This window comes from Fistularia commersonii, chromosome 8 (genome assembly GCF_037954325.1).
Source record: "Fistularia commersonii isolate RoL2024-O1a breed Wild chromosome 8, RoL_Fcom_v1.0, whole genome shotgun sequence".
In the NCBI taxonomy this organism is placed as follows: domain Eukaryota; kingdom Metazoa; phylum Chordata; class Actinopteri; order Syngnathiformes; family Fistulariidae; genus Fistularia; species Fistularia commersonii.
Genome location: NC_141291.1, coordinates 11,144,058 through 11,156,506, shown reverse-complemented (window position 1 = coordinate 11,156,506; position 12,449 = coordinate 11,144,058). Strand labels below are relative to the sequence as shown.

Below are 12,449 nucleotides of genomic sequence, written 5' to 3'. Positions count from 1 at the left end.
GCTTTTGGTTTCAAAAGGCTTTTTGGTAGGGTTTGGATTGCTCATAATCCTGAACTTACACAATATTAAAGCAAAATTCAAAATAGCGATGGAATAACTATGTATTATGAAAGTGACCAGGATTTTGACATTTATGAATTATTCGCCATACATTTGATTATTTTTCTTAAAGAATCCCCAGGCAAATTCAGCATTTCTCCCTGTGAGACAGATATCGTGAATACAGTCTCTTAGACTGCGTTTATTTTATTTTGCTTAAAACTCAATATAATGTTCATGAGCTGCAACAGAGTACATTTCACCATTGTAATTGCAGTTGAGGATTCTGTGGAGCCAGATACTCTGGTGATCAGTGCTTTTGGCTTTGGTCAACACAAACAACAACTTTAGTTACTCCATTAGCTAGAGAGACTTTGGTTGGCAGGAAATGAATCAAAAACTGAAAATCATTGATCTAGATTAGCAGAGTTGCTTAAAATCTCACCTTCTGCAGAAGCAGCTTTTGTGAAAACCTATTTGTCTGTCACAATTTTTTTCCATTGAATAAAGTGGGCCGTGACAGGATGTGCATGGTTGGTTGGAGTAAAAAAGGGACACACACAGCTGAAACCCGACAAGTCAGTATTTTACTTAAGATGCAAAAAAAAAGGTGACAAAATGTGACAGTCGAGAGCAGATCCCTGCAAACAAACAAACAAAAACAACAACAGGATCCTCTCTAGCCATTTAAAATCTTGACAGGGCACATTTAAAAACTACTTGTCTTTCACAGATAAGAAACCAGATCCTCTGAGTTTATGTTGGCCTGATCCGCAGTCGGGCTGATTGTAAACTGACTCGAAGTCCTTATGGCATCCGGCTGAGTCGCGACGATGTTGGCGGTTTCGGATGAGTAAAACCTGTTTCTGTCGGTGTCAGTCCTCTTGCTGTTTTCCGTGACCGTCTCGGAGCCTAAAATGCTATTCCCCTCTCGGTCGGTTTGTAGCTGGAGTACGCTGAGCTCTTGTTTGGGGCTCCCTTTCTCAGGATCCGCTTTTCTGTTTGCGACGGGGCTGTTGCACATCAGGGTTTTTGTGGTCTGGAATGTTCCCTCCATCCGCGGGCTCCACTGACACGTAGGGCAGACGTCGCCCTCTGCCAGTGGGGGCGGCAGCTCAGTTTGATTCGTCTTCCTCGCAGCGGACTGGATCGTGATAAAAGCGGGTGAAGGACTGGCCCGTTGTTTTACAGAGGTTACATCAAGACATGTACCCTCGCTGCTTGTCAGGCCGGGGATCGCCTGTCTTGCAGGCGACCCTTCCTGGGTCAGCTCTGATTTAGTTCTGCTCGACCCGATACTGATTCTGCTAATGCTGCCGGTGTTTGGTGGTGCTTGCTGGGTTCCCAATGACTCCTTTAACAGGTACGACAGTCCAGCAATGTCGGCATCAGACTTCAACGCAGAGATGGAATACAGGGCCTTTTTTATAGCTCCCTCTATGTCAATGAGCCTCGCTAAGGTCTGCTCTTTCAGATTCATGATTTCTTCACTTGCTCTTTCAAGGTCTCCAAAAACATGATCCACAGGTGACCGGCTCTCAGCCTTGTCTTTCAGAAATGGCAAAGCCTCCACCCTTCTTACCCTTTTTATTTCCTTTTTGCCTGAATCGACGACCCAGTTTGGGACATTTTCAAACACATTCCGGAGCGACCGGACATCAACCTTGCTCGTGTCGTCTTCGATTTCTTCAACCCGACTGAGGATGCTTTGCAGTTCCTCCTGTTTCCGCAAGTTGTCAAAAATTTCCATGGCTGCTGTGATGTTTCCTCTCATGATTTCGTCCATGTGAACTGACAGGCGCCGTCTGAGTTCATCCTCTGTCTCCGCTTTTCCTTTCTTTTCCCGCATCTCAACCTTGCCATCCTGTTTAATTTCTCTCTCATGTCTTTGTCTTGCATCAGCTGCTTGTCCGCTCTGACCATTGCTCGATGGTCCAAGTGCAGTTTGCTGCAAAGGAATGTCAGACCTATTTTCTCCAGCTGTTGTCTGATTCTCAGTCTTGGCAATTTTGACTCTTTTCGGCTTAACAGGGGCGTTCTTCATTGACGATCGCTCAGCAGCATCAAATCTTTGACGTGCTTCGTTGAAATCCACATGGCTATCATCTGTTGTGTTTGTGTTTCCTTTGGCAGGAAGGTTCTGGACACTCTTCTTCACTCTTTGAACCATTTCATCTCGTGGATGGCTAATATCGGTGATTTCACGTTCAGTAGATTGGACTGACCCTTGGAGTGGGTTGAGCGCTTTGACAGAAAATTCATGCGATATTTGTGGCGCCACTGTATTCCTTTCATGTCTTACTAAATATTTACACCCATTTGCATTGGCTGCGTCTTCTTCATCTGTATTTGGCCCGTATGTTGTTGGAATATAAGTATTTTTGTCTTTCGATGTATTTTCAGTCTCCCCTGTCATAGTCTTGGGTTTGCTTATCCGACTCTCGGTGCTGATTGAATCACGATTGTTTTGCTGTAACTTCAAATGTTCAGGCTTTGGTGGGATTGTTGGTTTTGGACATACAGACCTCCTCCCTTTCACTGATAAAGTGTTTAAAGTCAAGCTTTCACTTTGAGGAAGGAGTTTTACATTTCCTGTCATCTCCCCAGAAGCCCTGTTAGGACTCAACGATGCCTGGGCGGACGTTTGGTCAGTCGGGACACAAAACCCATCTCTGGTTGTCCTCTCGGCAGACCTGGTGCTGACATCTTGTGATTTGTTCATGGTAGATTTTGAGGATTTTCGGTATATCATTGCTGCTTTGAAGTCTCCTCTGGAGATATTTACGTTTGACTTCTCCAGGGAATCCAGTGCTGCTTTGAGCCCAGCCTGAAAGACAACTTCCTCTTCCTCCTGTTGAGCAGCTGTCCCACAGCTATTTGAAGACACCACTGCATTCTCCATCTGGGCCACTTTAGTGCTATTTTGACCCTTTTTATTGACGATCTCATTAGTCTGAATGTCTGCATCTCCGAGGCCCGTCTTTTCCTGTGATATATCTGGTTCTGAAGTGATGTTGGAGGCCTCCTTTTCTGCCCCGTTCTGCAATAATTCTGCTACTGTTGTCTGGGTCTCGAATGAACTGGCATCAGACATTTTAACGGGGGCACATGGCGACGCAGAGGCTTCTTGAACTAAACAAAACGGTTCTTCTCGCAACGGGGAAAGAAAAGATTTGGCCTCCGTCGTCGCCTGCTGAAGACAATGGATTGCGTTTTGTAGGTTCAAAAGTCCGTCATTTTCAACATCCAAGTGAATTAATTCAGCCTGCTGGATACTTTCATCAACTTGCATCTCACATGGAAATGGAATTGGGGTGTTTGCTTTGTCTTGTGGGTCTCTTGTGTTGTCTTCCTCCTCCCCAGGAAATGATTCCTCTATGTTGCTCTCCATGGAGGACTTACTTTCCCCCGTCGACGCCTTTTGACTGCTGAATGCAGGAGAAATGGTGGCCACCTGGGGTGGAGTTTTGCAGTCCATATTGTTTAGTTTAACTTGTACTTTATCTCCAGAGAACATACTTCTCAGTTTATTTATATCCACCGGTACCCACTCTGCAGCCTCGTCTGCAGGACCAACTCCCTGCTCGGAAAGGTGTTGTAGTCTTGGAGTGTCCTGGTCTTCTTGGATAGGAATTGTCGACTCAGCCCGAAGACTCTTTAGATACTCAAAATCACCTTTTTCAATGCAATTCTTAAAAAGTTCAACATTCCCTTTCACAGTGAAATCAGGCGTGGCCGACTCCGTACAGGTCTGGGCTGAAAGGAGGTTAGTTGAGGACTGAAGATCCCTTGTTCTCAATGCTGGGTTGTTCATTCCAGCCTCATCACTTTGGTTGGTCTCCAACGGTGGATGATATCTTCTCACATCTCCCTCATCGAGGTAGTTGTAGAGCGAGTAAACAATGACATCAGCACATCTGTCATTACCCTCCTGGATTATCACTCCTTTTCTCAGGGAGTTGTCTTGATTGAGAATATCTTCAAGAAGTTGAACAATTTTTGCGGTTTTGAACTCTGGAAACTCTGCGTCTTGGCTGGTGGTCATCTGATCCTGGTGCACGGGAACTTTCACCACCGTGGCCTCAACCTTTCCCCTTAGTTCCTCCTTCAGGTAAACGATCTGAGGCTTCAGGTTTGCTCGTGGAAGCAAGTGCAGTAGGAAATTCTGGGAACTGCCTTGAGCCACTTCATCATATTTTATCTCAGGACCCTCCTCTGATAATGTAAATGCAACCTTTTTTGCCACCATCATCTCATTGACCTCAATAATTGAACCATTTGAATGTAAGGCCTTGAAGAGATAGAGAGAATTCAGAGACTCTTTAATTTCCTCGACCATAGCCTCAATTCCATTCATGTTCTGATGTCTAAGTTTGTTAAAAGACATTGATTCAAAGAGATGGGTTCTGTTTCTGACGCTAGCTGTCGGGTATTCAGCGGGTGTCTCTCTGTCCTCAGCAGAGACGCCAGGTTTTGTTGTGTCGTAGGAATGCTCTCTTTCTACGTTTTGTGCGATAAAAGGGTTATTTTGGAAAAGGGCTGCACTTGTTTCGATGGTTCCCTTGAATCCTTCGGAGGACGTACAGCTTGAAAGCTCGTCCCCAAAGTGCGTGTAATCCTCAACACCACCATACAAGCTCTGATCAGTGCCTTGCTCAACGACACATGACCCCTTCCCAGGGGGCTGCGCAGTTAGATCCAAGTGACACTCCTTCCTGTAACTTTGGAGATTCTTGCTTTGCATTTCAGACTCTTGTTTTTGTTTTTGGAATGCTCCTTGCCCGTTCCCACAAACGGAAACTTTAGCCTGTTGCTTTTTATTCATATTTGGCGGTGATGCGTTCAAAGACTGACACTCATATGTCCTTGTGGGTGCCTGGACGTCTATTCTTTTTCCCTCATCCTCGCACTCCAAGTCAGGAACGCAACCATGTGTTTTGTCGCCCTCTGCTGTTAGTTCAGCTCCTGCAGCATGAGGCCCCTTCTCTGGCTGCTCAAACACAGCTGATGCTTTACTGACAGCGCCCTTTCCCACTGTTTTGTCTGCCATTTGAATCCTGCGGTTGCAAGGGGACACTTTGTTACTCAGGGAGCAGTTCTCGAACATGAGGCGCCGTGAAAGGACCTCCCCTTCATATCCGGTTTCGGCAGCTGTTCCCCAAGTCTCCGAGCTCAAAACCTCAGCGAGCTCCTCATTCACAACTTCATCCAGCATCTTCAGCTCTGGGTGCGTGTGCTTGAGGAGTCTTCGAAGCTCACATTTCTGCCTCTGTTGGTGCAACATTTCTTTGGAAGAATGAGGAGGCATGAATTGTTGGAACAGTGCCCCGGACTTTTCTTCTGAGCCGGGCTGAATCCTGACTGTGGGAGCTGGAGGGTGGTCTTCTGTCTTTTGCCGCTTGTCTTCAGCCATCTTAGAAGGACAAAGTAGCAATCTCATCATTGAGCACTTTGCCAATGAAAAAGCCATCCAGTAAAAATCATGTGTCAGTGATGTCCAACATGATCAACACAGTGAATAAGATGCAAATAGCACCTCAATAATTCTGTTTGAATTGCTGTCTTTCTTTTTGCATGTTTTTACAGGTCTGTTAGCCCAAACTCCGAAACAACCAAAGGTTTAGACAAATGCAACAGCGACATATCATGCGAACGATAAATAGAAAAAAAAAATGGAGAAAAAAAAAACAGCAGCAAATAAATGAATCAATAAAAACACGAATAAATAAATAATGTGCGGCTCTTACTTACCATGATGTTTACTCTTTCCCCAGATCGGGGGGATCGATTTTGCCTCTGAATGGAGAAAAATATGTTGGTTATTGACTCTGCCTTTTGATATATAATGATTTTACAACTCTTGTAATTTACACCTGTGGTAGAACAAGATAAGTTGCATTCTCTCTGTTATACTGCCTAGTAGATGTAAATCCCATGTTTGAGGGCATTTTATTCTCAGAAACTGACTTTGAAGGAGCAGTTGCATTGTGTTGTTATGCAAAGAGCTCACTACACAATAAGCGGAGGGAGACAGATTACCAGGCTGTGCTTCTGAGGTTCCACCTTTGACAGAAAGAGAGCAGACATGGCCTTGACAGAGACACAGACATTCTCCTTGTTTTCATGGAAGCTGTTCTCTCTTAGATTTGCAAGTGCACTGCTCTTTTCATCTGCAGAGACGTCAAATACATGTTGTTTTTCAGGTCTCTACATTGCTAGACTATTGTAAAGCACTCAAGAGGGGCAGAGTAGATCAGAGCTCCTTTATATGAACCTTTACAAGCCTAAAATGCTATGCTATGAATGTACTGGGGAAGTTATGCTGAGCCTCTGCACTGCACTTGTCCTGATGGAGCAATACAGTAAAATACACATTTATTGATCAAACATGTATCAAATAATTACATTGATTTTATTCAATTTGGCATTTTTCAATTAGGCCTCTGTGAGCTGCCACCTTACTGTGGTGGATGGGGTTTGCGTGTTCCAGTGATCCAGGGAGCTATACTGAAAACATACCTCTTCACCAAGCACTACCCCACTAATTGTACTTAGCCCCCCCCCCCCCCCCCCCCACACACACACACACACACACACAAAAAGAAGAAATTAATGTATGTATGTATATGGTTTTGAGATGGCTATTTCGTATCGTGATCACCTCTGACTTCCGACTACTGGTACTTTAGATCTTCAGTGACTGAATTGCACTTTTAGTGAGTTGCTTTGGATAAAAGTGTATGCCAAATGACTGTAATTTAATGTAATGTATGTTGTTGGGGGTTTATGGCCCTAGAAGGGTCATCCAAGGCAAACGGGTCCCAGGTGAGGGACCAGACAAAGTTGGGCTCAGAAGACGTCCCATAAAGAAGACAATCATTGGACCCAGTTTTCTCCTGCCTGGACGCTGGTCATCGGAGCCCCCTTGTGGAGCCAGGGACTCGGTGGCGTGGTCTGGTGGCCGGCCCTTCACCCATGGGGCTTAGCTGGGCATAACCCGAAGGAACGACATGGGTCCCTCTTCCCCTGGGCTCACCACCCACAGGAAGGACCAAAGGGGTCAGGTGCAGTGTGCTGTAGCGGGGGTAGTAGCTGGAGAAGGGGACCTTCCAAGGTCTGATCCTTGACTGCAGAAGCTGGCTCTTGGAACATGGAATGTCACCTCTCAGGTGGGGAAGGAGCTTGAGCTGGTGCGCGAAGCTGAGAGATTCCGACTAGATATAGTCGGACTCACCTTGACACACAACGTGGAGTCTGGAACCAGGCGTCGCGAGAGGCTGCTGGACTCTTTTATTCTGAAGTTGCCTCTGTGGAGAGGCGCCGGACAGGTGTGGGCATATGGCTCCGATGGTGGGGGAGGATGCTGGTCAGACCTGGAAGACCCAAATGTAACGTGAGGGTCTGCTGGGAATGTCTAGCAGAGTCCCCTGTCAGAAGGAGTTTCAACTCCAACCTCCGCAGAACTACAACCACATCCCAAGGGAGGCGGGGAACATTGAGTCCGAATGGGCAAAGGCGCCCGTTGGGACGATAACCCTCGAACCTGCTGGTGGACTCCAGTGTTGAGGGTTTTCCATCAAACTGAAGAAGGAGTCCTATTGGGCCTTTCTGGCCTGTGGGGCTCAAGAGGCAGCTGACAGGTACTGGCAGGCCAAGCGGTATGCCCACTCCGGGTCAAGGAAGAGGTCCTGCCCCAAGTGGAGGAGTTCAAGAATCTTGGGGTCTTGTTCACGAGTGAGGGTAGTATGGAGTGGGAGATCAACAGTCCAATCGGTGCGACATCTGTTCCGATTCAGACTCTGTACTGGTGTATCATGGTGAAGAGGGAGCTGAGCCAAAAGGTGAAGCTCTCAATCCACCGGTCAATCTATGTTCCCACCCTCACCAATGGTCACGAGCTGTGGGTAATGACCGAAAGAACGAGATCAGATGAGGTGGCAAGGCATCTGGTCAGGATGCCTCCTGGACACCTCCCAGAGGAGGTATTGCAGGCATTTTCTCTCGAAGGTGGACCACGGGGAAGTGTGGACACACTGGAGAGACTGTGTCTCCAAGCTGGCCTGGGCTTGCCTTGGGGTCCCCGCAGAGAAGCTGGACCAATTGGTGGGGGAGAGGGAGGTCTGAGCTTCACTGCTCCAGCAGCTGCTCCGTGACCCAACTCCAGGTAAGCGGGAGCAGATGGTTGGTTGGATGGATGGGTGGCGTGCCCCTAAAAGCTCCAAAATATTATAACTATTATTATATTGATGATGATTTTATTATTATTATTATTATTATTATTATTATTGTTGTTGTTGTTGTTGTTGTCGTTGTCGTTGTTGTTGTTGTTGTTGTTATATAAGTGCAGAGGGTTATGTCTGGAAGGGCATCGAGCATAAAACATTTGCCAAAACCAAACATGTGAATCAAACATAATGACCGATCATACCGGGTCGGTCGAGGCCCGGGTTAAAAACGGCTGCCATTGGTACTGATGACCTACAGGGAACCAATGGAAACTGGGCTACTGTAGGTCAGTGAAGGAGAGGAGAAAGACGTGTTCTGAACTAGAGAGAAGAGGAAAGGGGACTTTGAATATTGGGACTATGACAGTAAATGGTCGACATGATGCAGAGAAGGAAAGTGGATATACTGTGTGTCCAGGAGACCGGGGGAAAGGTTGTAAGGCTTGAGGCTTAGGAGCGGGCTTTAAGTTGTACTATCATGGTACTGACAAGAAGAGAAATGGAGTAGGAGTTATCTTGAAGGAGGAATTTGTAAGGAATGTTCTGGAGGTGAAAAGAATGTCTGATAGACTTATGAGTCTGAAACTGGAAATTGAATGTGTGATGCCCCACATTATTAGTGGTTATGCCCCACAGGTGGGATGTGAGTTTGAGGAGAAGGAGAAGTTCTGGAGTGTGCTAGATGAAGTGATGCAGAATATCCCCAGAGATGAGATAGTGGTAATTGGTGCAGCCTTCAATGGGCATGTTGGTGCAGAGAATAGAGGGGATGAAGAAGTGATGGGTAGATTTAGTATACAGGATAGGAAGGACAGAGGGACAGATGGTGGTAGATTTTGCAAAAAGGATGGAAATGCTGTAGTGAGCACTTTTTTACAGAAAAGACAGGAACATAGGGTAACTTGTAGGGGCAAAGGTAGAAGCACCCAGGTAGACTACATCTTGCATAGACAAGGTAACCTGAAAGAGATCAGTGGCTGCAAACTAGTTATAAGTGGGAGTGTAGCCAGACAACATAGGATGGTGGTTTGTAGAATGACTCTGGTGACAAGGATGATCAAGAGGACAAAGTGGAGGAAGCTGTAAAGGTAGGAGTGTTGTATGGCTTTCAGGGAGGAGTTGAGAAAGGGTCTGGGTGGAGTGCTCTGTGACAGAAAAAGAAAAAATACACAACAGGGTGCTGAGAGGGGAACTCTGGTATTGTATGAGGAAGACTGCAGTGGTAGAGAAGTTTATAGAATGGCACAGGACATGTATGCTAAATGTGAGACAGCGGTGTGGTGTGCAGCACATGTTAGATGCTTTGGAGAGAAGGTCAGAGAAGCCAGACCGAGATGGTTTGGTCAGGCACAGAAGAGGGATAGTGAATATATTGGCAGATTGATGCTGGAAATGGAGCTGCCAGGCAGGAGGTCTTGAGGAAGACTAAAGAGAGAATTTATGGATGTAGTGATAGAGGATATAAAGGTAGTTGGTGTGAGAGAGGATGATACAGAGAATAGGGTTAGATGGAGAAGGTTGATTCGCTGTGGCGACCCCTGAAGGGAAAAGTCGAAAGAAGAAGAAGAAGGAGAAGAAGAAGAATAGTAACAATGATAATACAATTATCATCACTATTACCATTATTAGCATTATCATTGAAATTATTAGTAGTTGTATTATTATCTAATATTATTATTGCTATAAGTAGTAGCAGTAGCAGCAGAAGTATAATCTTATTATTATAATCATTGTCATTATTACTGTTGACTTTGTTGATGTTTTTGTTGTTTGCGGATCAAGCACAGTCACTGTTTTTTTTTTAAGGTGATTAGGTATCATTCTGTCTGAGCGAGTGTGAAGCAGCTGCCACGCTGCGGAGTTATAAATATAACCCTTGTGATGGTGACAGAGAGACACCTGACTCCTCTGACACACATTTGGACTTTGGGTTTAAAGGAAAGTCATTGAAACCACCATTGATTGATGAAGAGACAAGGAGTAAACTCACAAAATCCTACTTTTACTTGTTTATATTTTCAAACTAAATGCGTACGTAATAGTTTAATGACCACCCAGCAGATGGATATCAAAAAATCATGTCTCAGAAAACAAATCATAAAAATTTACAACAGCAAGGTCAGTCTCGTGTGCATTTGTATGAACTGTAATATTTCAACTAAAAGAGGAAAAATTATTATTCTTGAATATCTAAGAAATATAAATGAGACACATGTGGGTTGGATTAGAGTTAGCAATACATTGACAAGTCGAATGATAAGCAGGTAAGATAGAGACACAGAATGGATCCTGGCCATGCCCATAATTGCAGTGTAGTGATAGATAAAAAGCGTATCGTATCAATACTCACTAAATATGACCAGCTCCCGCTTTCAGCAGTCCTGTGTCTCCTCTATGCGAACGTGTGTTTTGTGATTTCCCCCGCTCACTCTCAGACACTCCCCCTCTCTCTTTCCATGTCACACTTTTCTGGGTGACAGCTGACCCCTTCACCCTCCTGAACTTATTCAGGACCCATAACATGTCAGCTATTTCCACCCTGAGAGTCACACTATGCCAACACCAGTCTAAGTCAATCATGTCTCCTAGTAAAGCCATCCTGCTAATCTTCATCTACATTTCACCTTTTCCCTTTCCCTCAGTGCCACCGCAGCCCATACAGTATTAAAAAAAACTTTCCAAGGAAAATCTAAAAGCATTCAGACATTGACTTTGGCTGAGTCATTTTTCACATTTGGATATAGAATGAAGTCCATATAGAGTGGGATTTAATAGAAATTCTTATTCAAAGTTGTAGATCAGAAGAGCTTTGTCCGTATGTACAGTATCTGCTACACACCGCCTTTTATTGGATTGTAACCTTTAACTGTAAACAACATATAGATTTAATGTCCAAGATTTTTATCCTGAATTTGGAAAATATGGGGATGCAGTTGCACAGTCACATTTACACAAGTTTATATTATGATAAATGACCTTGTTTAGGATGAGATGACGTTGTCTCACACTCACCAGCCTGAGAAGCTTCACAGATTTCGAAATCAGACCACCCGATCGTGTTCGGGTCGGGTCCAAAACCTTGGCGTAAAACAATGAAGTGTCATTTATCTGATTATGTGCATTCATATTTTTGTTTTCAAGAGATACATAATGTAGGTCGGAATATATGCATAAAGCAACACTATCAGACAAAATTCACCTTTTTTGATGCTTTAGGTTCTCTATCACATTTTGTGTCTGTGACAAAATCTTCATGAGAGGGGGAGACCCGCTCCTCCTCATCAACGTCTCTGTTTATCACCAGCAAGATATCGCTTTTATTACAAGAAGCAGTGATATTTTGAGCTTTAAAACTCCTCACCTTAATTTTGCTAGCGGCCTTTGACTCAAATACAGCCTTCAGGGTTTCTATGGACAGGTTGCTGTTCCGAAGACTCCCCATCGCCTCGTTGCGGCTGAAATTGGTTTTGACTCGAGAGCATAGCCGTTCATTATTTTTCCTCATCAGAGCCTCCAGAGAAGTTTCCTGACTATCCAGCAGGGCACGCTCATTTAGTGGAAATGCACTTGTCTAACAGCAATAAACATACATGATAGTTAATTTTATAAAGAGGATGTGTGTTTGGGCAGCAAAAAAAAAAAAAAAAACTCAGAGGAGGAGGAACCAAAGATTACCTGATGTGACTTTTGCGCCATATTTCTCATAGGAATTATTTTAGATGTATTTTGAAATCTGTAAAATGTGCAAAAATGCCATATGCACTTTTTTTCCTGAGATACAACCCTTGTAATTGTAAGTTCAGATTAAATGTGAGTAGTGGGATGTCCCCTTCACCTTGCAACCAGCTGGGACACAGATGTCACCTTGTCCTGCAGCCTGGACTCCGTCCAGCTGAGCTTACATGACGAGGAGACGCTCTTCAGGGACTGGGTACATCTCAGATTGCTCTTCCAGTCCATAATGGGCCAAAGATAATTATATGCACTTAATTCTCCAACTGTACATCTGCAAGATAACACACCGCTTATTATCAAAGTACTGTTATTATTTAAGTGCCAGCTTATTTATCCAACGATTCCTTTTTAACAACCGTTCTGAGACGCCAAGTGATAATTTGAATTCACCCCCATACATTTTCCCTCATGTACCAAAGTCAGAATCTATGACCTAAATCATTGATACAC

At 44.6% G+C, this 12,449-nt stretch overlaps 1 protein-coding gene across 1 annotated transcript; it reads right to left on the bottom strand.

Annotated features, from left to right (window-relative positions):
• Window positions 1-609: 609 nt before the first annotated feature.
• LOC147231916 (xin actin-binding repeat-containing protein 1) lies at window positions 610-12,224 on the bottom strand. The gene is made up of 8 exons (XM_086151630.1): window positions 12,100-12,224; window positions 11,626-11,719; window positions 7,493-7,620; window positions 7,274-7,346; window positions 7,076-7,226; window positions 6,079-6,209; window positions 5,791-5,835; window positions 610-5,452 (listed from the first exon to the last, which is right to left on the bottom strand). The coding sequence occupies exons 1-8, from the start codon at window positions 12,222-12,224 to the stop codon at window positions 767-769; spliced, it is 5,433 nt and encodes a 1,810-aa protein (XP_086007756.1). The 3' UTR covers window positions 610-766.
• Window positions 12,225-12,449: the final 225 nt, after the last annotated feature.

Excerpts from the sequence above, each read along its gene's own strand:
- LOC147231916 (XM_086151630.1), bottom strand. The coding sequence starts at position 12,224 with ATGGACTGGAAGAGCAATCTGAGATGTACCCAGTCCCTGAAGAGCGTC. Across the intron at positions 7,621-11,625 it reads AGGCCGCTAGCAAAATTAAG|TTTGATGGAAAACCCTCAAC; the intron begins GTGAGGAGTTTT and ends CTCCTTCTTCAG. Across the intron at positions 6,210-7,075 it reads TTTGGTCCTTCCTGTGGGTG|ATGAAAAGAGCAGTGCACTT; the intron begins GTGAGCCCAGGG and ends ACGTCTCTGCAG.